This window comes from Cygnus olor, chromosome 15 (genome assembly GCF_009769625.2).
Source record: "Cygnus olor isolate bCygOlo1 chromosome 15, bCygOlo1.pri.v2, whole genome shotgun sequence".
NCBI classification, from domain to species: Eukaryota; Metazoa; Chordata; class Aves; order Anseriformes; family Anatidae; genus Cygnus; species Cygnus olor.
Window position 1 is genome coordinate 14,311,256 of NC_049183.1, and position 26,795 is coordinate 14,338,050.

The 26,795-nt window shown below is 57.9% G+C and overlaps 4 protein-coding genes across 8 annotated transcripts; 2 read left to right on the forward strand and 2 right to left on the reverse strand.

Moving 5' to 3' along the window:
• The first annotated feature begins 2,462 nt into the window (after positions 1-2,462).
• On the forward strand, positions 2,463-10,060 carry ARPC1B (actin related protein 2/3 complex subunit 1B). Of its 2 annotated transcripts, none has more exons than XM_040575307.1 (10): positions 2,463-3,043; positions 5,718-5,791; positions 6,520-6,624; positions 7,114-7,336; positions 7,746-7,853; positions 7,987-8,193; positions 8,597-8,672; positions 8,763-8,959; positions 9,173-9,263; positions 9,706-10,060. In XM_040575307.1, the coding sequence occupies exons 1-10, from the start codon at positions 2,709-2,711 to the stop codon at positions 9,742-9,744; spliced, it is 1,455 nt and encodes a 484-aa protein (XP_040431241.1). In that variant the 5' UTR covers positions 2,463-2,708; the 3' UTR covers positions 9,745-10,060. The 2 variants fall into 2 exon arrangements, with proteins under 2 accessions (XP_040431241.1, XP_040431243.1); XM_040575309.1 differs by lacking the exon at positions 2,463-3,043 and adding an exon at positions 4,967-4,985.
• Positions 10,061-11,534: 1,474 nt separating this feature from the next.
• PDAP1 (PDGFA associated protein 1) lies at positions 11,535-19,282 on the reverse strand. 2 transcript variants are annotated; one of them, XM_040575316.1, is made up of 6 exons: positions 19,183-19,282; positions 16,699-16,790; positions 14,589-14,696; positions 14,097-14,218; positions 13,011-13,162; positions 11,535-12,332 (listed from the first exon to the last, which is right to left on the reverse strand). In XM_040575316.1, exons 1-6 carry the CDS (start codon positions 19,193-19,195, stop codon positions 12,274-12,276), a joined length of 546 nt encoding a protein of 181 aa, XP_040431250.1. In that variant the 5' UTR covers positions 19,196-19,282; the 3' UTR covers positions 11,535-12,273. The 2 variants fall into 2 exon arrangements, with proteins under 2 accessions (XP_040431250.1, XP_040431249.1); XM_040575315.1 differs by lacking the exon at positions 19,183-19,282 and adding an exon at positions 16,957-17,248.
• A 3-nt stretch (positions 19,283-19,285) lies between these two features.
• On the forward strand, positions 19,286-21,750 carry BUD31 (BUD31 homolog). Of its 3 annotated transcripts, none has more exons than XM_040575320.1 (5): positions 19,286-19,419; positions 19,856-20,049; positions 20,602-20,724; positions 20,965-21,131; positions 21,492-21,750. In XM_040575320.1, the coding sequence occupies exons 2-5, from the start codon at positions 19,956-19,958 to the stop codon at positions 21,540-21,542; spliced, it is 435 nt and encodes a 144-aa protein (XP_040431254.1). In that variant the 5' UTR covers positions 19,286-19,419; positions 19,856-19,955; the 3' UTR covers positions 21,543-21,750. The 3 variants fall into 3 exon arrangements, with proteins under 3 accessions (XP_040431254.1, XP_040431252.1, XP_040431253.1); XM_040575318.1 differs by lacking the exon at positions 19,286-19,419 and adding an exon at positions 19,461-19,608; XM_040575319.1 differs by lacking the exon at positions 19,286-19,419 and adding an exon at positions 19,537-19,640.
• A 126-nt stretch (positions 21,751-21,876) lies between these two features.
• Positions 21,877-26,757, reverse strand: PTCD1 (pentatricopeptide repeat domain 1). The gene is made up of 8 exons (XM_040575306.1): positions 26,177-26,757; positions 25,468-25,608; positions 25,034-25,252; positions 24,329-24,430; positions 23,209-23,949; positions 22,907-23,023; positions 22,446-22,628; positions 21,877-22,218 (listed from the first exon to the last, which is right to left on the reverse strand). The coding sequence occupies exons 1-8, from the start codon at positions 26,618-26,620 to the stop codon at positions 22,024-22,026; spliced, it is 2,142 nt and encodes a 713-aa protein (XP_040431240.1). The 5' UTR covers positions 26,621-26,757; the 3' UTR covers positions 21,877-22,023.
• Between the last annotated feature and the right edge of the window lie 38 nt (positions 26,758-26,795).

A 26,795-nucleotide genomic window follows, 5' to 3' on the forward strand; every position in this document is an offset into this window, starting at 1 on the left:
GACTAAATTTTACCACTTCCTCTGGAACCGGAGTGTTTCTTCATACACTGCTCGTTTCTTAGCTCTGAGTGACTGAAAAGGAAGGGTGGCAGGCAAGCTCACAAAGCTGACAACTGCTCGTGTTCTTCTGAAAGTGAACCGTGTCCCTCGCAGAGCTGCATCGTTTTCAGGTGCAGCGTTTGTTGCATGTAGGGCACGGACTGTTTTCCTTTCGGTTTTCTTTTGTCTCCCACCTTCTTCCCCTGGCGATCAAATATGGCTTTGCAATTTCCTCTCCTTTCTAAATGTAGAATAACGGCTTTTCTAACTGCTTACTCAGCTTGCAGTCTCGTGGTCTGCTGTGTGCGATGACTTGGGGGGCGTTGGGTTTATCAGCCAGGACACAGCGCTAATGGAGGTAAATGTCTTCTGGATCAAAGTGACACTGCCAGCCTTGGAGGATGGATGGAGGGGCATGGGCTTGGATTTGTTCATCTCTGCGAACAGTGTTAGACACTTACATCTCACAGGAAGTAATGATTTTGTTTCTGAAGTCACTTTTGAAAGCTTGCTGTTTAATTTCCAAGAAGTCTATTAAAAACTGTGTTCTCAAAGATATGGCCCAAATAATAGAAAAGAGAAAAAAAATCATCTAAAAAGGGAGTGGAGAAAATGGATCTCTAAATTTTGCCGTGTTCTTTTTCTGCATGAACGAGCCGGAGAAGATTAAAGGAGCCTCTTGGCTCCAGCCAGCCGCCGAACTCACGTTTGATGAGACCGCCCTAGGTTACTGTCTGAGAGAAACGGGTCTGCTAGAAATCTGAGATTAAAAACAGAGCGGAGATATTTATATTAGAAAAGGACGGAGCGAGGGGAGTATAAACAACCATCACTCGAGGCATATTTCAACTTAAAACCGTCCCGTGGGTGGGGAGGGAAGAGCTCTGCACCTTGTGTGCCGTCTGAGGGCCGGAGGTGATGTCCGGCAGGATGTCCTGCTGCCATTCTGTCTCCTCTTTCTGTGAGCCACGTGAAGGCAGGTGCTTTGCTTGGCCTCTGCCATTTTCTCACTCGCCTCCCCCGTCTCTAACACCGTCGGGGTGTCCTCGTGTCCAGTGTGGGTGAGGATTCACTCCCGTATTTCAGCTAGCTGCAGCACCAGGCTTGCTAGCACGTGCTTGCTGTATGTGCTGGGGTTAACGGTGCCCTTGAAAGCAATGTTCACAAGAAAGCTCGTGGTTTTGCAGTCTTAATTACAGGCTGGCTGCATATGCTCGCTGCTCTGTGCCAGCTAGCAGACTGTTAGGGGCAAGGAACGGGGCTGCGCGCGAGCAGGGATGCCAGAAACTGTGCCCGGGGGCCTGTCTGAAAGCTCCGAGTCTCCGAACAAAAAGATGCAGAATTACTGCCGCTTTTCATCCCTTTTCCCCACCTCCAAAATCATTCCCAGCAAAAAACCGTTCTGGCATCTCCCCTGTCTGCGCAGGGGGTGTTTCAGCAGAGGCCCCAAGCTTTCCACCACAAGCGGCAGTGGGCGCAGGAGGATCTTTCCGCTCAAGGAAACGGTGGTGAAAGCAGTTACACGGTTTAGTCAAACCTTGAGTGGGATCTGGCGAGAGATCCAGCAGGGCCGCTCCTTCCTCCCCGGGCTCGGCAGCGCTTGCTGAATCCCCCGTGGGCGGCCGAGCCCTGGGGAAGTCCAAGCAGCGCTCGAAGCCGGTGGGTTTCCAGTGCAGGCTGCTCGCTGCACTCATCAGCGCGGCTCAGGGAAGAGCCGCAGCAGGAGCAGCCTCGAGAAGCGATGAGGAAATGCCAGAGGAGATGAGAAAGTGCTCTGCAGGCAGTGCTGGGGTGAGGCTGACGCTCCTCTCCCCTTCTGGTTAGGGAGGTACCCCAATTCCTGCAGCGGGAGTTACTGAGCTGTTGTTCGTGCACGCCCCTGCCTGCAAGGCGTTTGATGTGAAGTGGCAGGCAGAGGGATGGTGACTTGTCCTGAATCCTCCTGTCCTGTACTGCGTCCTCCTGTCCTGCCCTCCCGTCCTGCTCAGATGAGAGCTGCTGCTCTTGGCACAAGTCTTTGCAGGTACCTGGTGCAAGAGGCAGCAGCGGGATGCTGGAAAAGCCTGAACTCTCCTGGTCGAGAGCAGATTCAGAGCAGCTCATAACCGAGAGAGGACTGGAGGAAATTTGCAGGCAGAAGGAAAAACTTCAGAAAGGTTTTAGGACCAGGGGAGAGATGAGTTACCTGCTCAGCGCCACCCCACAGAGCTTTTACCTGTGGCTGACCTGTAAGCTGGGGATCAGTTCTGTGGCTTAACAAATACAAGGTTATTGCATCCACCTCCTGCAGCTGGGAAATGCCCCCAGGACCCTGTCCTCCCCCTGTGAGACCCCGATGCGCTGCTGTCCTGGTTCTGCAATGTGAACATCCCCTCACTGGTTGCTTTTGGGGTCAGAGGGAAGCGCATCCCCGTGTGTGACTTCACCCTGGTTGTAGCAGGGCAGCAAGGACCTGAAGCTTCTCTCTCCTTTCCCAGCTCTTTAATTAGGAGTCGCCCGGAGAACAGGATTTAAACCAGCTGGCTCTGAAGCAGGAGGAAAAAAAAAAAGAGGGGTGCAGGGGGTGTAGGCGCACGGTGCAGCCGGCTCGGTCCCGCTGGGCACAGCGGGATGCAGGAACCGGCGCCCAGCACGGCGAGGTCCTGCCGAGCCCCAGATCTCCCCATGCGATGCTGCCACGCGCTTCTCCCCGCGGGTGGGCTCTGGTACAACGCGGGCTGAAGTCCTCCCGCATCCCACCGAGCATCCCGGGAGCATCCCGGGGCCGCTGCGTGGCCGGCAGCCCGTCCACGTGCGGCGGAGAGGCCTGGCGCTCGCAGGGGCAGGGCGGCCGCCGAGCAGCTCCGCGCTCCCCCAACGCCCACGTAAGGAAGTGGTTGCGTTTCTCGGAGAGGAAAAGGGAAGTCGGGCTGCCTCCGCGGGGCAGCCAGCAACTCCCGCTTGCTGCGTGCTGGCCGGTTCGTGTCGACTGCCCAGAGTCCACGAACTCGCCCTGCCCGGCAAGGTAAGGAGCGGGGAGGCTGCCGGGAGAGCCGGGTGCGTCCCGCTGCGCCCGGGGGGACCTCGCGCCCCGGCTGCTGAATGCAGGGAGGGGGCGAAGCCCTGCTGGGACGGGGCCGGTTTGGGACCGAGGTGGGTTGAGGCAGCGCCTCGCTGCTGGTGGGTTTGGTCGTGGTGGTGTTTGGGGAGTTTGTTGCCAGCTTTGGTGGCAAGTTTTGAGGTTTGTTCCGGTGCTGGTGAGCTCCGGGGTGCTGGGGAGGGTGCCCCGGGAAGGGCTGGTGCCAGCAGAGCGGGAGCTGGGGGTGATGTGTCCTCTCCTCCCCGGCCACCAGCCGCCTCCAGCTTTGCCCAGCACGAGGAAGAGGAGGGTCGGAGCTGCTCCTCGCCTGCCCCCTGCACGCCTGGGGGCATCGATGGCTCCCCAGGGCCTGGGGGCATCGATGGCTCCCCAGGGCCGGGCTGGCTCCTGGGGCACCCGCACCAACAGCGAGGTGCAGGGAAGGTTGCCCCCCCCCCGGGATGGCTGTGGCAGGGTGGGTGACACCCCACGGGCACCACGGGGAGGAGAAGGGTGCTCAGGGGGGGCCGTGCTTCGGCCTCAGGGCTGGGCAGAGGATGGGGGCTGCTGGGGGGGCCTGGTGGCTGCACGCCAGGCTCGGTGGCTCGGGCAGAAGTGAAAACAGAGCAGCTTCAGCACGCGGCTTCCTCCTGCTCGGCCCCTGCCAAGGTTTGGTTATCTCCTACAAGGATGTTTCCCAACTTCTCGGCGCCTCGGGGCTGAGCGGGGAAGATAACCGAGCTGTGGCCATCCCCAGTCCCGCCTTCTGTTGTCCCCCAAAAGCCCCTTCCCTCCCTCCAGAGCCTCTGCCTCCGAGCAGGGGGAGCGGGAGGCGAGGGCAGCCCCAAATTTTGGGGCATCTTCCTGCACAGCTCTGCCCGGGGCACGAGCAGGGGATTACTGAGGCTGCCAGCCCGGCGCTGCAGGAACGAGACGTAAGCTGCTGACGGGTGCAGCAGCGGCCGAAAGCCGAGTTTCTCTCTGAGAGCTTCCGCTCCCTGCTCCGACGGCTCGGCAGCGGAGCCCTGGCCGGCAGAGCTGGGGCTGAGCGTGACAAATGAGCCCAGTGAGGAGGGAGACCGGGCAGCTTCCCAGGCCTCGGAGCACCCAAACCAACCAAAAAAAAAAAGAAAAAAAAGAAAAGAAAAAAAAAAAAAAGGCATTGCCATTTCCTTACAGCGCGTTTCAGCAGGAAATCGATGCCTCGCACCCCTGCCTCCCACCCCGGAGCGGTGTCAGCCCGATGCAGCACATTTTTCTGCTCCAGATCTTTTGCAATGCCAGCAGCACGGCCCCCGTCCATCGATTTTATTCAGTGTTCGCGGTGTGGCTCCGTCCCCGGGCCGTGGCTGGGGGCTGCCGGGTCTCCTCCGGGTGCAGGGCGAGGTTTTTGGGGTGAAGCTGCACCGGGGTGCGCAGCGGGGCACCAAGCGAGGCTCCTGCTCGGGTGCTGGTGGTGGTGCTCAGCGTTATTTCTGGGCAAAAAAACCCTCCAAGGCTCAAAGGCACTGAGGGGGGAGCTCCTGGAGGGGGCTTGCACCCACCCATGGGTGCCTGCGGCCCCACAGCACCCGTGGGGCTGGGTCAGAGGGATGCCCACGTCCATCCCCGGTGGGGTTGGGTGTTTTGGGGGGGGGGGGGGGGTGTAGGGGCAGGGTGTGCGCCCCACATCGCCGCTGGGATTTCTCTGCGTGCGCGCGCAGGTGGTGGAGCTCCACATCTCCTTTCCGCCCAAGGGACGGAGCTAGGAGGGACTTCTTTCCTTCCCCTGTCAGGTTTTTAGCTGCCAGAGAGAAACTGGCAACGCTCTGGGAGCGTTCCCGAAACACCAAAACACCCGTGACTGACCCTCACCCGTAACGCCCTGCCGGGGTGTCCCCCAAATTCGGTGCGTTGCCCCAACCCCGTGGCTGAGGGGACGCATCCAGCACCCTCTCCCTGGCACGGGGAGCTCAGCACCGTGCCACCGCCCCGTCCCGCGGCTCCTGGCAGCGGCCAGGGGAAGGGATTAGTCACTGGATGGGACGGAGGCGCCTCCGCCGCCAGGCTTTGGCTCTTCCTAAATGAGAGGCGGGGAAGGAGCGTGGTGGAGCAGTCTGAGGGAGGGGATGCTGAGCACCCTGGGGACCCCGCGGTGGGCTCGGGGCTGGCACCGGGGTCCCCGTCTGCCCGGGGTGCCCGGATGGCTGCTGGCTGTGCCAAAGTGCCGACGTGGTTAGGAAGTGGCCGGGAGCCGTCCCCGCGCCGCCTTCCTGCGTTATCAGGGCGTTATCAGGGCGCCCCCGCTTCCTCCGGCCTCTCCCAGCGCGGGGGGGGCTCCTGCCAGGGACTGCGGGGATGGGGGGGTCGGTCCTGGTGCAGGGAACGAGGTGGCCGGGGTGGGACATCGGGGGCACGCGGGACAGGGAGCAACGGGGTGCAGGAAGCGTCTCCTCCAGCACCCCCTCCCCAAAGCTGGGCTCCGTGGGGTCCCGTCGGCCTCACCTGGGCAGGCTGTGAGCTTGGAAACCCCCCAGGTTCATGCCCCTTCCAGGGGAAGTTTGGGGGGACGGAAAGGGGAGGTGTCCCACTGGGGTTGTCCCCATGGCCTCATCCTGACGTGGTCTCGTCCCACCCGCAGCGAGCTCGCCATGGCCTACCACAGCTTCCTGCTGGAGCCCATCAGCTGCCACGCCTGGAACAAGGACCGGACCCGTAAGTACCCGTAAGCCCCGCTGGGACCGGGAGCTCCTCGCACCAGGGTCCCCCATCCCCAAATCCCCGAGGACGACCCCAAGCACCGAGCATGCCGGGGTGGGGACAGGCACCCCGCATCCCTGCCGGGGCTGAGCGATGTCCCCCCGGGTGGGACAGAGCTGGCATGGGGTCGGATTTGGGGGCTGCGGGTCCTGCCGTGGATGGATTTTGGGGCTGGGACAGGATACGTCCCCCTCCCCATCTCAGTCCCACTGCCGGGACGGAGCCCACGCAGGGGGTGTCAACACGGCTCCGGCTCCAGCACGGGGAGGGACGGTGAAGCACTGCGGAGGAGAGCAGAGCGGAGCGGAGGAGCTCTGCGGGTGATTCATGGCCGATGGCATTTCCCGGCCTCGGAGCGGGGGATGTGGGAGAGAACAAAAAGGGCTTTCTGCGACGGGGCAGCGTGCCGGGCAGGCGGGGCAGGATGGGGCCAGGCGGGCGCTGAGCACCCGCAGCCATCCCAAGCCATCCCAAAACATCCCGTCCCACCCCGCGGGTCCCCTGGGACCACATTGCCACACCGGGACACTGAGGACGCAGGGCTGCGGGGTGTGGAGGAGTGCCCATGGGGCCGGGCAAACCCCACCGAGCCTGGGTGACGGGGACACACGGAGCCTGTCCCCGCCACCAGCAGAGCCGTGACCCAGGTGGGGGCCCTGCCCCGGCTGCTGTCCCCCCCGCAGAGATCGCCCTGTGCCCCAACAACCACGAGGTGCACATCTACCACAAGGACGGCGCCAAGTGGAGCAAGGTGCACGAGCTGAAGGAGCACAACGGGCAGGTGACGGGTGAGTCCCCCCGGGACCGAGGGGATGATGGCGACGGGGGACCAGTCCCAGCCCCACTCGGTGGCACCGGTGGCTTCTGGATGGGGTTGTGCAGAGGGTGGAGAGGGAGCAGCTTGTGTCTGGTGCTCCTGGGACTGATCCAGGGGGTCAGAGGGCACCGAGAAATGGAGGGATGGGGTGGGGTGGGATGGGGTGGGATGGGATGGGATGGGAAGAGGTGGGAGGGATGGGATGGGATGGGATGGGGTAGGATGGGAAGAGGTGGGAGGGACGGAATGGGATGGGATGGGATGGGAAGAGGTGGAAGGGATGGGATGGGACGGGGATGGCTGGCATGGCATGGCATGGAGGAGTAGGACAGAGAGGGACTTGGGGTCAGAGAGCAGGCAGAACATCTCTGCCTTCAGGTGGCCTCCATCCCCACGTGGTCCATCCCCATCCCATCCGCACGGCTCCCCCCACGCCACCACTGCCCCCTCTGCCTTGCAGGCATCGACTGGGCTCCTGAGAGCAACCGGCTGGTGACGTGCGGGACCGACCGCAATGCCTACGTCTGGACCCTGAAGGGCAACGTCTGGAAGCCCACCCTGGTCATCCTGCGGATCAACCGGGCCGCCCGCTGCGTCAAGTGGTCCCCCAAGGAGAACAAGTTCGCCGTGGGCAGCGGCTCCCGGCTCATCTCCATCTGCTACTTCGAGCAGGAGAATGACTGGTGGGGCTTGGCCAAGGGCTCGCGGGGTCCTTCGGGGTGGGACGGGGGAAATAGATGGGTGGGGAGAGGGAGGGAAGGGTGGGTGGGTGGGTGGATGGATGGATGGATGGATGGATGGAGAGATGGGTTGGGTGGTAGTAGACATGAGGATGTGGAGGTGATACAGGGGGAGATGTAGAAGGACGGAGATGAGGAGACTGATGGGGAGATGGAGGGAGCTGTTCCAAATCCCACTGCTGGGGATATTGCACTCCCCATGCCCCGGCTGCTGTCACGGGCTGGTGGCCCAGAGCAATTCCTGGGGAGACACCCGGAGCCCTGACCACCCCCAGCCCTCCGCAAGCCCAGGGGGGTGCCTGGGGGCAGTGGGGTGTTTTGTGGGGCACCAACGCCTCTGCTCTCCCCGCAGGTGGGTTTGCAAGCACATCAAGAAGCCCATCCGCTCGACGGTGCTCAGCCTGGACTGGCACCCCAACAACGTCCTGCTGGCCGCCGGCTCCTGCGACTTCAAGTGCCGGTGAGGGGCAGGGGGACAACGAGGGGGGACCCCCAGGGATGGTGTTGGGTCCCGTCCTGACACAGCATGGGACGAGCAGGGACGGAGGTCGCTCGGGGCAGGGGGGACATCACAGCTCTCTTTCCCCCGCCAGGATCTTCTCCGCCTACATCAAGGAGGTGGAGGAGCGGCCGAGCCCCACGCCGTGGGGCTCCAAGATGCCCTTTGGGGAGTTGATGTTCGAGTCGAGCAGCAGCTGCGGGTGGGTGCACAGCATCTGCTTCTCGGCCAGCGGCGCCCGCGTGGCCTGGGTGAGCCACGACAGCACGCTCTGCCTCGCCGATGCCAACAAGAAGATGGCGTAAGCGGGGCTGGGGTGCAGAGGGGGCTCGGGGGAGCTGGGAGGGGGGATTTTTGCCATGGGTGCCACCACGGGGTGGGCTACGGGGCACGGGGATTTGTGGCTGCCCAGGAAAGCTGCTTTCCTGGGGCTGGAGCTGGGCTGACCCCCAAAATGATGTGGAGATGGAGACGGCATGGGGGGGAGGTGAAGACTGAACAGGGCTGGGTGGAGGAGGAGGAGGAAGAAGAGGAGGAGGAGGAGGAGGCACAGCCTCTCCTTGCAGCATCACAGCCTGGCCCCATTCAGCCCCGCTCCCCTCGGCTGCTCCCGTGCTGTCTTGCATCTTCCACTTTCGTCATGAGTTTTGACAAGCTCAGCACAGGGGCTTGGCTCAGTTCTTACGACTCTCGCTCCCTCGCAGCGTCGCCTCCCTCTGCACCGAGACCCTTCCCCTCCTGGCCGTCACCTTCATCACCGAGAACAGCCTGGTGGCCGCGGTGAGTCCGGGCTGGGTTTGAGGGCAGGCACCACACCGGGGTGGTGCTGAGCCACAGTGGTGCTGAGCGGGGCTGTGGCTCCCCCCCCAGGGCCACGACTGCTACCCGATGCTGTTCACCTACGAGGAGGGCCAGGGCACGCTGACCTTCGGGGGGAAGCTGGACGTCCCCAAGCAGAGCTCCCAGCGCGGCCTCACCGCCCGCGAGCGCTTCCAGAACCTGGATAAGAAAGCGAGCTCGGACACCTCCAACGCCACGCTGGACACCGTGCACAAGAACAGCATCAGGTGCACGGCGGGGAGGGCTGGGGGGGGGGGACAGGTTTAGCTCTGGGTAACCCTGGGGCTGCTTGGGGGGGTGCTGGCCCCAGAGCATCGTCCCCTGGCTGTGTTCCTGTCCGGCCCTGGAGCATCCCTGGGGAGATTGGGGGGGGGGGGTCCGGGCAGCCCCCGGGGCTCCAGGCTGACCCCCCCACACCGCTGCCTCTTTGTGCCCCACAGCCAGATCTCCGTGCTGGCGGGTGGGAAAGCCAACTGCTCGCAGTTCTGCACCACGGGGATGGACGGCGGCATGAGCATCTGGGACGTCAAGGTGAGGTGTTCCGCCTGGATGGGAGCATCCAGTGTCAAACCCTCATCAGCCACAGCTCTAATTGCAATCAGTGCTCCCTCGGTGTGCTCAGGAGGGGGACACCTTGTCCCTGGGGTCCTCGCTGGGATCCCCGTCGAGCTGGGGCTGGCTGGGGGGCACTTTACAGCTCACCATCAGAGGGGGTTTGTAGCCAGCCAGGCTGGGGCATCCATCCCCTTGCACAGGTATCGAGCGCTCTCTCCTGGCTTCCACTTTGCCCTCAGGGCTTGAAAAACGAGCCCAAACGAGACCAAGCTGGGACCTCCTGGGTCCACCAGCAGCACCCACCCCAGGGGACAGCCCCGCTCTACCCCCCCCCCCACCTCCAGGGCTCTGCTTGCCTTGGAAAGCCACACGCAGACGGTCACCGGCCCCCCCCCCCCCCACCACCGTTTCGTTCCAGAGCCTGGAGTCGACGCTGAAGGATCTCAAGATCAAATGAAGGAGGCAGCCGGGAAGGTGTCCGGCCGCCAGCCCGCCCCTGCTCCGCTGCTCCTGCCTGCTTTGTCCCCGCGCCACGCGAGCCCCCCGCGAGCCGCCCGCGCGCTCCCCCGGCTGCCAGCCAGCACGGGGCACCGGGCCGGTGGGCAGCCAGCCCCGCGGCTGCTCTAACACGAAGATAAAGGTTTTTGTTTTTGTTTTTGTTTTTGTTTTTGTTTTTTTACTATTTTTGTTACCATCCTAACCGATGCTGGTCATACGTCGCTTAAAGAAGTAAAAAAAATAAAGCAGAGATTTTTTTTCCTGTGTATATCCAATGATGGTTTTGCTCCTTTTTTTTTTAAGCCGGTTTAATGCGAACACGCGACTACGGCGCATCACGGCTGCTGCACCGTCTCAGCACACCTGTGCAAGTAATTTCTGCTGTCAGGACGAATCAGGACCGCGGGGACAAGGGGAACGTCACCTCCCCAGTCCCTGCTTCAGCGCAGCTTTCAGAACAGGAACAGCAGAGAAGAGGTGCGGGGGAGGCAGGTGGTGGTGCAGGAGCACAGTTCCCCGAATCGCTCGGGCACCGAGCGCCTCTTGGACGCCGGACAAGTCCCGTCAGCACCAGCTGTGAAGTCCCAGCTCTGACACCCCAGGGTGCTGAACCTACCCGACCCTTTCCAGCTCGATATGGCAGGCCGGCCGGCACCTTTGATCGCAGCGTGCCCAGCTTCTAAATTCATCTCTAACTCAGGGCAAGAGGAGTCCCTCATCGCAGCGGGAAAACAAAGCCCCTCTGGTGTTCCTGTGAGTGCCAAGGAGACGGGATCCTTTTCAGAAGCTACAAGTGGATAAATACTTGTACGTATCAAAACAGGGTTTAATTGCACGTGGTAAACAACGGGCAAGGGCACAGGGCATCGAGTAGAGATTAAGTGCTTGGAAAAGCCTGGGCAAAGGCAGGAGGACCGGTAGGTTGCCAAGCAAGAGTTCCTCTCAAATCACGCCTCGGGTTTACGCCTTTGCCGGCCTTTATCCCCGTGCAGAGATGACCCAGCCTCCCCGTACCAAGAAAGCAAATTCCCGCTGTGGTTTGAGCTCGCAGTGACGTTCCCCAGGGCACATCCCTCTGCCACATCCTCCCAGCCCAGTCCGTGCAGACGGGCACGGATGGCAGGGTCACGGAGAATAAATCGCAGCGTTTGTCATCCTGCGTCTTTACGCCTGTAACCTCTGCTAGCAACTCCTGCAGAGCCAGGAGCTCCCGTCTCAGCTCTGGGGTTGCATCTCCTCCAGTTTTTGACGAGCCTGGGAAGCGCTGGTGTCCCGGCACAGGCTAAGGGCAGGGCTCCCCGGGGCATAGCAGGTTAAAGCATCTCCTGCAGCCCCGCACTGTGAACCAGGACAGCTGACGGGGTGCTGACAGTTTGGGGCCAGGCCTCCCGACACACTGACTGGGCTAGGCGGCAGCCCGAAGGTAATTGTTTGCTCCACTGCGGCAACCAGATTGTGCAAGACGTCCATCAGAGATGGAGAGGAAAAGCTTTTTGCCTTCGGGCTGCATCTGCTGATAGATCTCCTGAACCCTGAGCCAAATTCACCACCACGAAGAGCAGAGAAGCAGCAAAGCAGCAGACTCGGCAGTCACCACGCCACCAGGCTGTTACCGCACCGTGCATCGCAGCAGCCGCCTGCACACACGTGTTCATTTACACAAACACACAAGACAAGGACAGAGCAGTTATAATTTACATTTTAATCAGCCAAATATACAAGTTCTGTTGTTTTTTTTTTCCTTTTTCACCTTTATCGAGTTCTTTTTTTTCCCCCCATCTGGGTCTGATACAATTAATGATGTTGTTTTTTTTTTTTCCTTTAAACAAAGGATGATGTGGTTAAAAACTGGCACTATCCCTAATCAGGAGAAGAAACAAAATAACGAAGAGGAGGGAAAAGGGGGAGACCGGCTGCAAGAGATGAGGGATGAAAACGGGAAGGAACAGCACTCCAGATGTCCATGAAGTCAGGCTCTCGATTATACTGCAACACCCTGCAGCAAAATTTTATGGGCCGTTTGCCCAAAAGGATTCCTCAGATACATTATCCTTTGGGTTTTCATGAGCAAGTCAAAGTTCCCCACCCCATATGCCCCACCCCACAATGACCCCACAATCTATGTTCTTGCAATCTAATATTTAAAGCATCTCCCCTCCCGCACAGCGCCCTCCCGCCCCTGCTCCCCCCCCCCCCCAAATCTATGAGTTCTTAATCCTAAAAACAGCAAAAACATTCAGGTTTTCGAACTGTTACAGAGAATTGCTGTTCAGCACAGTTCTGCACCGAAGATAGCAGCTGCCCCTAACCCCAAATGGAAATCTGTGCCAGGATGAAGACAAACACATCGTCAGCGTCTCTTGGAGGTGGAGGTGACTTCGATGCCGCAGTGTACCCCACGTGGCACCTATGGTATGCAACACGACAGAGTTCCTGGCAGGCACCAGGCACGGCTTCCTGGCGATTCCTCCTCTTGCGTGTCCTGCGCTTACTTGTTAAGGGACAGGGACTGCAGTCTTTTACCCGCCATCGCCGCTTCGTCTTTTGCTGGAGGAGGGAAAGAACGGAGGTGTTAGGGTTTCACAGCGCACATCGGGGCTGGTGGTAGCCTGGCAGCCCCAGAGACTGAAATCTTGCTAGCCACGTGCAGCGAAGTAAACAGGGAGAAGTTCTGACCCTCCCCACTAACTCCCGGTACCGCCCCTCCAGGGTAAGCGGGAGCAACCCTCCCTGCACCTTCCCTTCTGCCGCTGGCTTCCCTTCAGGCTTCTGCAAACCACCCCGATGCTGATGCAATTTCCCTGTGGAAGCCACTGGGAGCACACTCATTAGGGTTCTGGTTCTCTATCAGAGCTGAGGAAATCCCAGCACGGGAGGAATGCTGCAAATTCCCTGTGCAGTCTGGAGCCCCAGCATGCACCCAGCAGAAGGAACTCGATAAATCCCCAAAATCAGAGCTAGCACTGCCTGGGACGCTGAGGACAATGTGGGTATCAAGAGCAATTCCCTTCTCTTCTTGCCTGCTCCCTATTCAGACGCCCTAGAGCTTTGTAAGAGTGAACCAGCGGAATGTAGTTTTGATGAGAGGAGTCACGACGACGCTCAGCAACACCACGCAGTCTCGGGCGACGAGGGACTACGACGTGTGATGGCAGAAATCATACCTCACGGCAGTACGGCCATTGCAAAAGAGAAGTAATAGGAGAGGATTAATTACTCTCTAACCTTTTCTTTCCTCTTCTTTCTTTCTGGCAGCTTCTTCCCTTTGCTTCCGAATGATGGCTAGTCGGGCGAGGTCTGCCTTTGCTTGTTCTGTTTTGCCAGCTAGGTGCATTTTCATGTATCTTTCTTTTGCCTTTTGTTTCTCAATCTCCTCCCTGTTTGAGCGAAACACACCAGCCGTTAAGAGTACCCCGGTGAGCGTGCAGGTACTGACAGACACCAGGGGAAGCTTTCTGACTGGAAAACAAGGTGAGTACAGAGCTGGGCTGCCCGCAGAGACTGGGGGACCCTGTCACCAGTTTTCAAGGACGTTACATCTGTTGCAGGGATGATGAGAAGTCAAGGAATTTCTACCTTCAGCTAAATAAGAGCACTGATGCACAGTGAGGTCAAATGAATTAGCCCCAGACTACGCAGCACTGTAACATTCTCCCCAGAAGGACACCTCAAGGGTACTTCTGCTGAAGGCATCTATCCCAACTAATCAAACTTAAACAATCTACTCCAAATAATCACGCTTAAATCTTTCACTCTGAAACTCTCCGTTGCTAAATGAACCTAGGAGACCAAACGCTGCTTCTCACCTTATTCATCAGCTCAAACAAAAATGTCAACACGGACCCAGGAGTCTGGGAAACTGCTACCTGCCACCAGGGCACCTTTTGTAGCAAGATTAGAGGAGACCTCAGTGTGAACTTTGGTTAATGGATTTTGGTTACATCTCATTTTTGGCATAAAACTTCAGGAGAGAAACGGCCTACGGCTGCTTCACAGCGACAAACTTCACTCAGCGCATCGGGCCAAGCCGCCTGGCCCCGGGGCAGACAAAGCTACTCCCAGAAGACAGACGGCTTCTGTAAAAACTTCTGTGAAGTTTGTAAGGAAAGCCATTTTGAAGCGAAGTGACTCCTGCCTGACAGTTTGCTGCTGCTCAGTGTCAGCTTTAGAGGGCAACACAGATGAAGGGCTTCCCCGAAACACCAGCGCACACGCAGCAGGGAGACGCTTCTCCACATTAAGCTGCTGCCAGCAGCACGCGTGAAACTCCAGGAACGTGCCAGCTCCTCCCGAGGCAGGAGGAAAACTCACCGCTCTCGTCGCGAGAGTTCCTTGGGTCCATCCAGGTCCAGCTGAGTTACTTTTTTGGTTGTCTGAATTACGCGATTGGGATTCTCTATGTCTATCAACCCTTCCACGCCTTTGCGCTTTTGCTAAGGTTTAAGAAGAAGAGGAAAGGTAAGAAGCTCTGCTCTGCCATACCCCAAATTACGGTGCATCAGAACGCATCAAATGCCCTGCACCACACCCCAAAAGTAGAATTCAAGGTGGTTCCACCACCAGACGGCAAAACCATTTGTGAACCAAGATTTATAACTACCAAACGTCTTTGGTGCTCTTTGAAGATGATCTTCCCTTTGCATTTCACTTAAAAAATACCCAGATTATCACTCTGAGGGCAAAATGGAGTCAAGTAAGGTTTTTTTGGCTTCTAAAAATAGTTATTACATAAAAGATTTACTGTAGATAGCTCTGAAAGAGAACTCCACGCAAATGCATTACGTGCCCTGAGTATTACACTACCTGATAATCCTCGTCATCTTCATCACTCTCATCTGAATCTAAAGACTTCTTCTCCTTTTTGGGGTCCCCCGTTGCTCCTTCGCCTCCCTCTTCTTGCTCCTCTTCTTCCTACAGAAATCACAGGAAGAAAACACGTCAATAAAATTCCCAGTGGCTCTTAAACGAGATCGTTTTGGAGGGATGATGCACAGCTCCGAGCACTGCTGCTCATGACACGGCCCCCAAGGCTACCTCGCTCTAACGGAACGAGAGCTCATTCTCAACACAGTTAAGTGAGCATCACCTGCCCCAGCAGATCTCCTCCAAGCAACTCTGCTGCTCTCTCTACGTAACAGGCCAGGAAAACTATTGTAAGAGGCAGAACTGGCTCTCTGCTTTCCCCAAATGAAGGGTCTCCAGGAGAATTTTGGCCTCCATTTCCAGTGCGCCGTCTCTGAGGGACCAAAAGCTACACAGATGTGGCGTGATGGATCCCAGCCTAGATCCAGATAAAAAAAAAAAAAAAGCCTGAAGAGAAAATTGCCAGCCATCAACTAGAATGGCGTTTCTAGTGGAAATACAAGAAACGGCAGCCTTTCCAGCACAGCTTCTACTAATCGGCGTCTAGGAATCAATTTGTAAATCGTTAGAAGATAATCACAGAATATCCCACAGAGTTGGAAGGGACCCATAAGGATCATCAAGTCCAACTCCAAGATAAGATTAGGGAAACTAACATGGGTGCGAAAAGCTTGCTTTACCGTTAGCAAGTATCCCTCATCAGAGCAACTGGCAAAGCAGAGGAGCTATGGGCAGGAGGAGGAGTATTTTAAGTTTTTACAGACCTCCCCTAATGAAACTGGGTTGGATGTAACCATCATTATGTGGTACGGCTGATCACAGCAGAAAAAAAATCCTCAAAAAGCAGTCCTCTGAGGGCTGTTGTGTTTTTGTTTTTATAAAACCAGACAGACATCTCACGTGGGGCCCCGCCGAGGCTCGTTCCGTTCTGTTCCCACTCGGTATTTTTATTAACGACTTGGATGGAGAAAAGTCTTGTGAATTCAAAGTTTGTGAATGACATTGTGCAAGAGCAAGGAGCTGAACTCATTTTGGAAAACAGGACCAGAACCGTAAGTGGCTTCAGTAACTGGAAGGACGGCACGAAGCCAGGAAGGTGGAATCAGAAAACAAACCAAGAGGAGTTGCACTACAGAGTAAGAAACGCGACACAGAGTCGGAATATCTGGCTAAGCAGCAAACCACGCAATCATCCTGAGTTACAGCTGGTCAAAACATTCAAAGGGAGTCAACAACATGGCTCGTAACAGCTTGGAAGGGCAATCTTCTTCTGGGATTTACTCATCAGTGTTTCCTACCCAGGGTATAATTATCCCGCTGCAGTCAGTGCCGTGAGGTTTCAGCTGGAATCGTGAGTTCAGGCTTAGGCAGCACTTTCAGAAAGTCGCAGAAAACAGCAGTGAGTGTCAGCGTAGCTGGGATAATTTGGCAACGCAAGAGAGCAAGTGCCGCAGAAAGCAGTCGTGGTTTTTGTAACGCCAGCCCGGGAGCTGCAGGGGAAGGCAGACTTACAAACCCGTGGTGGGGCACACGGATGCACGAAAAAGAGCTCACACCAGAAAGATCTGTTACTTCTCCCGGAGACAAACGAGAAAACCATGCGTAAAGAAAGAAGTCAAAGGAATTTAGTCCATTAAAACTAGAAAAAGGTCAAATACGGTGTTTTCAAGAAATGGAAGCTGTCAAGACGTGAGCCCCTTTTCTCCACAGCCAAGCTGCAGAGCAGGAGCGAGGAACGAGCTTATGCTGAAGAGCAGAACGATGAATTACGGGAGGAAAAGATGCCTAGAGCTGCTGTGTAACCATCTCCCTCATCCTTCAACCTTCAGATTGCTGACGGCCGGCCGGCCTGGCCTCACTTCCACGAGGAACTCGACTGGATCCCACCTTGCAGCCTCCCCGGGCACCGGTGGTGAGAATTCACGTTGCGATCGCTGTCGGAACGGTCTGCAACGCCCGGGTGAGCTGACATTTCTCGGGAGCTGCGAATCAAGCGCGCTGCGCAAGCCCGGAGTTACCACAGTAAGCACAAAGCAAGGCAAACACCTACCCTTGCCTTCTGCTTTTCTGCTTGGAGCTGCGCATCGATCTCTTCGGGACTCGTGTACTGTCTTGCCCGGCCTTTGTGGCCTCCTTTTCTACCTGCACAAAAATAAATCAATGGATTAATTAATTAACGGGTTAGTGACGAGCTTCCAAAAAGCTTGACTCCTCCTGCAGCACGCGCTCTGGATTTTCGGCGCGCACAGGACGAGCCCAAACAGGATCCAAAGGAAAAAAAAAAAAAGAGGCACGTTGGATTTGCCACCCTCAGTGAAGCCTGTGGCTTCTCTGCTCCCCCTCCCGGGCTGCCGAGCTGTTCCCAGCCCCAGCCCCGCTCCCGTTCCCTCCCCAGCAGGGATCCCGGCGCGTTCGTGCCGCGGCAGCGGCTCCCAGCAGCTCCCCGCCAGCAGCTCCGCCGCCCAGCTCGCCTCCTCAGCCCCTCCCTGAGCTGAGGCTGTGCCAAGGGAGACCAGGGAGCCAATTGGACAAAAGCTTCGGGAATCGGAGCGAGAGCTGAGGAGCTCGTCAAAAGGAGCCTCCATGTTTTAGCGCTTTATAAGGGAAACCAAAAACAAGCGCTAGAAACCAGGAAGAAGGGGAGAGGGGGGCTCGGCTGGGCGGCCTGCTCGGCCCTCCAGGGCACAATCCTGTGGGTTCCCGTGGAACTGCGAAGCCGTCGGTGCTTCCTGCAAGCGGCTGCTCCGTTTCTGGCGTCAGAGCTGAGAGCCGCTGGCAAAAGCGAGCTGGACAGCTCGGGGTAAAACCCGTGCGCGAGATCAGCAAAAGCCCAGCAGCTCGTGCGAGGGAGCCCTGCTCCTGCAGGCGTCTCGCGGCCCGCAGGAAAGCCTCGCGCTCCTCTCCCTTCCCACCTGCCGAGGACAGCGAGACCTCCCAGCGGCGTGGAGGGGGGACGGGACGGAGCGGCTGCCCCTCCTTACGGGGGAGACCCATCGCTGCCGGGCCCGGCTGCACTTGTCGGGCTCTTTGGGGCAGCCCTCGAGGGCTTTGGGAATTCGTTTTCTGGGCACTCGTGGCTCAGAAAACGAGCGCAGACCAACTCTCGTACGTTTTAGCTTGGGAAAAGCTGAGCTGCGCAGTAAATTCTCTCAAAACGCCCCTAGGAAGCCTTAGAGAGACCCCCCCCCACCCCCCACCCCCCGAGACGTTTTTCCGGCACGAGACGGGGAGCGCAATTCTCGACAATCGGTTTTGGGAGCTCACGGGCACTCACCCCACCAGCGCAACCAGGGCACTGCTGCCCCCCAAGCCCTGCTTTCCCCGTTCCCAGCCACCCCACGTGGCGCCACCGACACACGTGGGGAACTCGAGCTCCAAGGGAGCGCCGGAGCCCTCACGTCACCGCCCAGCAAGCGACACCGCTCCGAAAGGCGCACGGGCAGGGGACCGGACACCCCGCGCGGCACCAAGAAAACCCACCTAGCCTGCCCCAGCGCTCGCTACAGGCTCGGCAGCCGCCGGCAGCCTTCCTGCTTTACATCAGGCTCTGAACTGAAGAAGACAAAACCCCGGCAAGAGCCACGCGACGGGGCAAAGCGCCTCGAAAGGAATTACCTCGCGCGAAAGCTTAAAAAAGCAACCAAACCGAAGAGAGAATCAGCTGCGGGGCTGCCCTGATCCACGCCTGAGCCAGCCCGGAGCGGACGAGGCGCAGGACACCCGCGCGGGGCCGGCGGTGCCACCGGCTCGGCCCCCACAGGGCCCGCCTGGGGGGGGGGGGGCTCGGCGCGGCGCAGGGCAGGAGCTTTAGCACCGCACGGGGGCGATCGGATGAGCTGAGGGCAGGTCCCGCACCTGCCAGCGCCCCCCCCCCCCGGGCCCCCCCCCCCCGAGCACCTCGGGGCGGCCGCAAGCCCCGGCCAAACAGCGGCGAGGCGCCCAGCCCCCGGCACCGTTTCAACACGACGACGTGGGGGGAGGGGGGGGGAGGGGGGGGGCGCTGAGGTAAAAAGGGGCTGGCTGCCCGGCGCTCTGCGCCCGCGGGGTCAAACCGCCCGATTAAACCCCAACTGCAGCAATTCGAGCGAGGGGAAAAACCGAGAAGAACCCGGCGTTTGTTTCCACGGAACGCCCCGAGCTGGGGGGGAGGGGGGGAGGGGGGGAGGGGCACCCGGCGGGCTCGCCGAGCCCAACGCCCGGCTCCGCGCAGGCCCCCCATAAAAAACCCCAAACCGCCCCGCCCCCCCCCCAAAAAACCCCCCCCCCCCAAACCCCGCGTTCTGAGCCCATCCCGAGAGGAGCCACCCACACCGTGCCCCCCCCCCCCCCCCCCACAACCCCCTCGGGGGGGGCGAGGCCCCGGCCCCAGCGCCTCAGGGGAGCCCCGGCCCGGCCCCGACCCGCGGCTGCGGCCCCCCGCCGCCACCCGCCCGGCCCCCGCCGCCTCACGGGGGACCCCAAATAAAGAAATTAAAGGGAAACGGGGAAATAAACCGAACCCAACCGCCCCCCCCCCCCACACACACACACACACCTCCTTTCGGCATCGCGGCGATGGCGGCTGCAGCGCGGCCCCCCCCCCCGGCCCCCAGCGCCGACCCGGAAGCGGAAGCCGCCCCCTCCCGCCCCGCCCCGCTCCCCCCACTCAGAGCCCTCCCCGCGAGGTCCCCGCCGCGGGGGCTGCCCCCTCAGCGCCTCCTCGCCCGCCGCCCTTCCGCGTCTTTTTTCTACGCGAAGAGAGAAGCCGGGACGCGGCCCGCCCGCCGCGGAGGTGATTTTGCAGCGTCCCGGTTGAGGAAGGGGAGAAAAACGGGGAGCTGCGCGGGGAGGGGAGGGGGTTTTTCTTCAGGCACTGCGCTGGGCACCTCGGCGCGGCGCGGAGAGGGGGAAGAGGACCCCGCGGGCGGCAGCGGGACCGGAGCGGGGCCGGGAGCGGAGCCAGGCCGGGAGCAGGCCGTGGGTAGGCCGGGACCGGGCCGCAGCTCGGGGCCGGTGAGCGGGGCTGGGCCCGGGGCTCTCCCCCCGCCGCCGCCGCCGCCGCCGAGCACGGCCGGAGCCCCTCAGGGCCGCCGGGCCCCGTCCCGGTGTCAGCCGCAGGCCGCGGGGGGGCACCGGGGGGGTACCGGGGGGGCACCGGGGGGCGGCGGCGGCCGCGTCCCGGAGCCCCTCGGGAGCCCCGCAGCCGCCCCCCCTCTCTCCTTTTGCAGCGGTTTCTGAGGGACCCGAGGTGCCCGCGCGTCGCGGAGCGGAGCGGACAGGCGGCGCCCCCGGTGCTTTCCCCCCCCGTCCCGTCCCGTTCCCGAGGCGATGCCGAAGGTGAAGCGCAGCAGGAAGCCGCCCCCCGACGGCTGGGAGCTGATCGAGCCCACGCTGGACGAGCTGGATCAGAAGATGAGGGAAGGTAGGGAAGGAGCGGCGGCGCCCCGGGGACGTGCCCCGAAACGAGCTCGGCCCTAACGCTCCGGGCACCCCCAAAAACGCGGTGCGAGCCCCGGGTTGTCCCGGGTTGAGGCTGGGGCAGGGCCGGGAGCTTTCCTGGGTGGTTGTGGGGCACTGGGCAGTGCCCCGGTGGGGCGCGTTTCTTGTGGGGCGCTCCGTGACCGAGCTGCGGGCTGCAGGTCGCTGACACGTGCAGAGGGACCGGTAGCTCCTGCCCGTGCTGTTGCGCCGGTCTGACAAGCTCAGCAGCCCTAAAGTCCGCTCCGTCCCACTGCAGGTCACGTCGTTCCCCCTGTCCTGCTCCTTTGGCTTTCGTTTCCTAAAAGGACGGCGCCAGGCCACGTCCCTCTCGTTGGAATCCCCTCCCATTAAGCTCGTTTGTAACTCTGAGTTGTTAAAGTCAGGAACGTTCTTGGAGCAGTTTCTAAAGCGACCGAGGAAGTTGGAAAGCGGAGAGAATCAGCTGAAATCTGATGAAACCTGACAAAATCTGGTGTTTGTTGTTTCCTCCCAGCGGAGACTGAGCCCCACGAAGGGAAGAGGAAAGTGGAATCGCTTTGGCCTATCTTCAGGATTCACCACCAGAAGACTCGTTACATTTTTGACCTCTTCTATAAAAGAAAAGCCATCAGCAGAGGTGAGCAGTACAAACGCTTCCCCCTGGCTGGGGGGCAGGGGGACACGGTGAGGCGTCTGCCTGCGGGTGCACCCGAACTGGGGTGCTGAAGGGAAGGATCATTGTCGAGTGAGGGAGGACGGAGGGAAGGCTGGCACCCGTGTAGCTCTAACAGCGAAGGAGCACACCTAGAAATTCCTTGGGCTGTTTTCAAACGCCTCCTGGGAGCTACGTGCGCTAATAACGCCTGCTCTTTTGCAGAGCTCTACGAGTACTGCATCAAGGAAGGATACGCCGACAAGAACCTGATCGCCAAGTGGAAGAAGCAGGGCTACGAGAACCTCTGCTGCCTGCGCTGCATCCAGACGCGGGACACCAACTTCGGGACCAACTGCATCTGTAGGGTCCCCAAAAGCAAGCTGGAAGTGGTAAGAGTTTTCAGCTTGTCCCTGCCCTTTTGTCTGGAGCCTTTCTAACCTCACCCTGGCCGGGGACAGCAGGGGAGGGAACGTTCTTCCTTCTGGTACCTTCCTCTAGTTCTATCAGTTTTTACCTTTTGCTGGTAGATTTAATATCCGGGTGCTTTAAAGTTGCTGCCAGCTTTGGCGTGTGGTTGCTCCAAGTCATTAAAGTGTAGGAAACGATATAAAACTCGGCTGTAGGCGGCCTTTTCACACGGACCCCTTCAAAAGGCAGCCTGTGCGGCGAGGCTGAGGCCTGGGGGACTGCCTGCTCCCCAGAGCTTGGCTGAAATATCGCTGTCACGTCTCTTTGCGTCTCTTTGCCAGGGGAGAATCATCGAATGCACTCACTGCGGATGCCGAGGTTGTTCTGGGTGAAGTGCCGAGACGCAAGCGTACCTTTTGAACTCTGACCTCGTCTTACCCCATGGACTGTGAGTGCAATTATAACCACCTTCTGCGTGATTGGATAGTTTATTGCAATTAAACCAGCAACGTGCTCACCTGGATGATAGCTACAAAGGATGTTGCTTTGGAGTAGCTTGCTGTGTAGCCATTTATTTTAAAATAAAGTCTGCTTTCCTGAGAGAGTGGAGCAGTCTTCTGGCAAAACTCATCTGTGCCCCTCTTCTCCCGTTGGACGTGGGGGCATGCGTTTGTTTTCTAAGGTGATTCACGTAAGTATCTGAAGGAAATTCACTGGAAATGTATCTGCTTCTCCTTGAAACAGAGGACAAATATTTTATTTAGTGGTTATCGCAAGAACTCGGGTTCCTGGAACTACAAAACAGCTTTCCTACGGGGAGGCAGTTTGAGGGAGTGAATTGAGAGTTCTTCCAGCACACGGAACATGCAGGACTTAGCTGTCAGCTGCAGCATCCTGGCGTAGCTTCCCCTGCACGTCCTCTTCCTTATCCTCACCTACCGAACGTTTGGCTGTTCTGTATTTCTCCCAGGGGTGGGGCGTCTCCTCTGCTGCCATGACTTTTAACCACCGGTGGTAGTAGCCACGGAAGCCGTCAATTTTCGCCAGGTAGGGGTTCTTTGACTTATACTGCAAAGAGAAATCCAACAAAAAAAAAAAAAAAAGAAGAATTCTGTTAGAACAGAGCTCTTAATACCGGCACGCAGCAGCTAGAGGCTGTTATTAAGTAAAGAGCTGCTGAGAAACTGCCGCCAGATCAGACAAAGCCAAAGGAAGAAGCCTGGGGCAGACACCGACGCTTCCCCTCCCTCACCCCCGGGGTGTCCCTCACCCCGCGACCAGACACGGCCGCTCACCCGGTCAAATTTTGGCGGGTACTGCGCTGCGAACTCCAGCTGGCGTATGATGACCTCGTTGGGAGGCACTTCGTTCCTCCTCATGTCTCGCAGGATCTCCGTGAGGTAGCTGTAATCCAGCTGCCTCGCGGCGGCACCGATGAGGGCGCTGTAGATGTACTTGTTGGGAGTTATTCCGGACGTCTGGAAACGACAAATTAGCTGCCAATTAGCGCAGGGTTTCCTCTGCGCCTTTTTCGTTCTGGCACCTCTTACGCAAGGAGCACAGCTCTTGCTCCAGCACCTTCTTCTCTCCCCCTGACCCCTCTCCTATCCTGGCACAGCTACAGTCTGTCAGCTGCGTGTTTAGGGAATGAAAACACGCTCGCCCTAGAAGCCTCAGCAGGTCTTTTTGGAAGCATTAACACTTCTCTTGCTTGTTGCAGTTGGAACCCTAAGCAGTAGAGGTTTAGTTTAATTACCTTCAAATCTGAGAGTAACTGCAACCCATCCTTCTCTTGGTGGCAAGCAGTTGCCAAGCTGCAAAATGTCTGGAGGTTAGGTGATATCCTCCTCTTCGCAAGAGCTGGCAGCAGGCTCTGCAAGATACAAACATCGACATCGGTTTCCAAAAAGCCTCCCTGTAGCGCTGCTGAGTGGAAAGCGGTGTCAGATTCCCGGTTTCTGTTGTGGACTGAGGAACAGGTACCGCAATGAAACACAGCGCAACTGGAGGCTTGAAACAAGAAGGCAGCAACGGGGCTGGTTCTGAGTTTTTCCTTACCTTTGCTCCCTCTAGGTCTCCCTGTTTGCTTTTCTTCCTTATGAAGGCGTTAAAGAAGGTCACGTCTACTTTCACCTTATGCTCATCCAGGAGCGCCAGAAGAGAGGATTCTGACGGGCTTTGGGGTTCCACCAGCTCAGCCAGTAACGTGAAAGTTTTAATGTTGGGTTCTGCATTGTCCTCTTTCATTTTGTTCAAGAAGCCCTCCACGTCCCCCATCAGAGCCAGTCTATGGGATGGCGTGGCCACTGTCCCCAAGGAGACCACAGCTGCCTCAGGTATCCGCGAATCCAGCAAGTTGGGCAGGTTGCACAAATGCAGTTTCTGGCTTAGGCATGCTTGGTCTTGCTCTAGCTCCTTCTGGCCTCCCCTCATCAATGCTTCAGTGCTGCTGTTGAGACCAGCTGGCACTAGTTTCATTTCAGCCTGACTCCCGTCTTTATTTTGTTGCCTGATCAGTTCTTCAGGCCGCATCAAACTCTGCTGAAATAATTGCTTTTCCATGGCCTCCACATCCAGCTGGACAGTAGGTGCGCCCTCCGATCCCTTCTTTCTCTGATTTTTCACCTTCTGCGTGCCGGGTGCAAGCCTTAGCTGAGGCGAGCTCTCATCGGTGGGTCTGAGCAGTACTTGGGAAGCCACAACCGGATCGCCAATTCCGCAGTCTCTAGCAGCGCGCAGCATCAAGTTGTACGTGTGGCTGTTGGCCTTTATTCCAAGTTTAGTCATCTGCTTCCAAACCTGCAGAGGGGAAGATGAACATCAAACGTAAGTAACAGTGAATAACAAGAGCGTTTCTAGCAGGTTGTAAGCACGTTCACAGTGCCCACTGGTACAGTATCTACCTGCAGAAAAGGAGCAAGTTTACAGCACGAAGAGGTGAAATGGCAGTGGGCAGTGAACAGCCACCTCGAGCTAGTACGGTCCTGAGACATCGTTCAGGGCACCTCACCAGTTTACAGGCTGTCCTGATGGGAGTCCAGTTTAAAGAACTTGTCCTAGGAGGCGCTGAGCTCCTCCTGATTTCATCAGCTCGTCATAACCTGCTGTTTTCTGTACATTCAAGTGACAAGTTACTGTACAGAAGCGCATTTTCCTTAATTAGTACATGAAGACAAACCTGTAAGGCGTATCGGAAGCCACTTTCACTGTCCTTTATGCAGCTCATGAGAAGGAAGCTGAAGGTCTCGGCTGTGGGAACATGACCCTTCTGCACTATTTCCTAAAAGAGGAGAGAACAGAGAGAAGACTGAACTTCCCAGTTATCCACAGTCTGTTGCAGCCGGCTGCGAAGCTCAAATGCTGCTGCTATCTTCTGGGGATAGAGTAACAACAAAGCATAGGGTGAGCTCCCAGCGCTGTGAGCAGAACGATTGCTCCAGAATTAAAAAACGCCTGAAATGCCTGCGTAGATCCTAGCTTCTCCCTTACGGGAGCTATGGGGAATTTGGGCACGGGGTAGCAATCCTTTTAGCAACTCCTAGACTGACCTTTCTGAGAAAAGCTGCTGCAGAGCTTTAAAAGGAAGGTACGTGCCAATACATGGGTCTTCAAAATGAGGGAAAGAGACGCAATAGTTGTGAGCCCCCCAAAAACTGTTCAATAAATTGACACACCTGACCACAGTTTCAAAGCCAACCTCTGTTTAAGCCTGTAGCTGCCTCATTTTAGCTACTTAAACTTGGTACGTACCAGGATGATTTCATTGTATGAAACCAAAGATCAATGAAATAGAAACATTTTAAGTATAGATAATTACAGATTATAGCCCAGGAGCTTTAACTAGAGCAGAATACAACTGACACAAGAAAAGTCACATATTTACCTTCAGCACATCAAAGCACATCCTGAGGTCTGAGCACAGGGCACAGACTTTCAGCAGCGCATGGTAAGTTATCAGATTCAGCTCTTGGTTTTTGCTCTTTAGCTGCTGCCGTAATTTGAGGGCGCTCTGCAGGCCTGAGTCTTTCCACGGTGATTCAGCACAGGCATTGAACAGGGCTGTGTATGTGGGCTCTGTGGGAGTTAAGCCTCGTTTTTTCATCTAAGAGAAGACAAGAAAACACAGGGAAAACTCTTTTTATGAAAACAGTTTTAGAATTTCCTCATTTGGTTTTTAAAAGTTTCAGGCTAAGAAGATGTAAACACTAACTCAGAGGCATTTTGAAGAGAGAGTAACACGACCAAATGTAAGAAACAATTTTAGCTGAAAAAAACTTAATGAAGGTATGAGAGAGCAGAGAACATAAACCTACATACATCATTGTAGAGCTTGAATGCCTTTTTCACGTAGCCAACCCTGCCACAGCCACCAATTAGAACAGTGTAATTGCTTTCTTCCGGCTGCACTCGCTCTTCCTTCAGCATCTGTACCTCAAACAGCTCCAGAGCCTCTGCCAGCTACAGGAAAAAGGAAAATCCATTACGAGGCAGCAACAGAATCGGTCACAATGGATATTAATATTCTCAGCTGTAGTCAGATTGTGGCAGAAGTCCTACAGAGCACGGGATTCCTCACAAATTCTTGCTTCTTCCTGTAAAGATACGAATGAAGCACGTAAGACGATACAGATGGTGTTGCCGGGGTTTGGGATGAGAGGTGGTGGCACACAGATATCAAAGCCATGACTGCCAGAGGGGACATTGGACTGACCGAGCGGAGACAGCACTGAGGAGCGGCTCAATTTCTAGAGTCGCTGTCTGGACACCATCAAAAATGATTAGCTAACTCCATTCCTATTTGGAAAGGGAAAAATGAGGTAGGAAGGTGGCGTGAACAGAACTCAGGCAGATAGGATCCGAGCACGTCTTTTGATTACAACTTTAACTTTTCGCTCTGAAGCAGTTGGGCAGTTGGAATCAATGAACTTCGTAGGTCCCTTCCAACTGAACTGCTCTAATTCTAACCCAAGAGCGTGCTATTTGGCAGCAATTAAATATTATTTCCAGAAACGAGCAAAGAGCAAACCTTGTCTTCTTTGATGAGGGCCTTGCACCTCAAGAAGTACCAGTACGGGGTGTTCCTAGGCCTGCGCCGGGGTTTCCTTCCCGCCTCCTCCTCTCCCTCTTCTTCGAGCTTTAAATCCCGGAACCGCGGCGTGGTTTTGTGATAAAACTTTCTACCAGAAAACCTCGTGGACAGCGTCCCAAACTCCACGCCTTCATCCTCCTCCTCCTCCTCCTCCCCGCAGCCTCCCGAGCCCTCTCCTTCCCCCTGATCCTTGCTGTGGGGGGGTCCCGGCGACGAACCCAGCGCCCTGCGGCCCCACAGCGGCGGGGGGACACCGGGAAGGACCGGGGGGACGCCGCGAGGGACCGAGGGGACACCGGGGGGCACCGAGGGCACCCCGGGGGGCTGCCGGCGGCCCCGCGGGGCGAGGGCGAGGAGGAGCCGGAGCGGCGCGGGCCTCATGGCGGGGGGACCCGAGGTGGGGGGGGCTGAAGGCTGAGGAGACCGCGGGCTGAGGGGGACGGCGACCGGCAACCGGGACCGGGGGCGGCACCGAGGGGGGGGTGCCTCGGGCTCCCCAAGGCGCCTGCGCGGGAGGAAGGGGCGGCCCCGGTGCCGTGAGGCGGGGGTCAGAGGC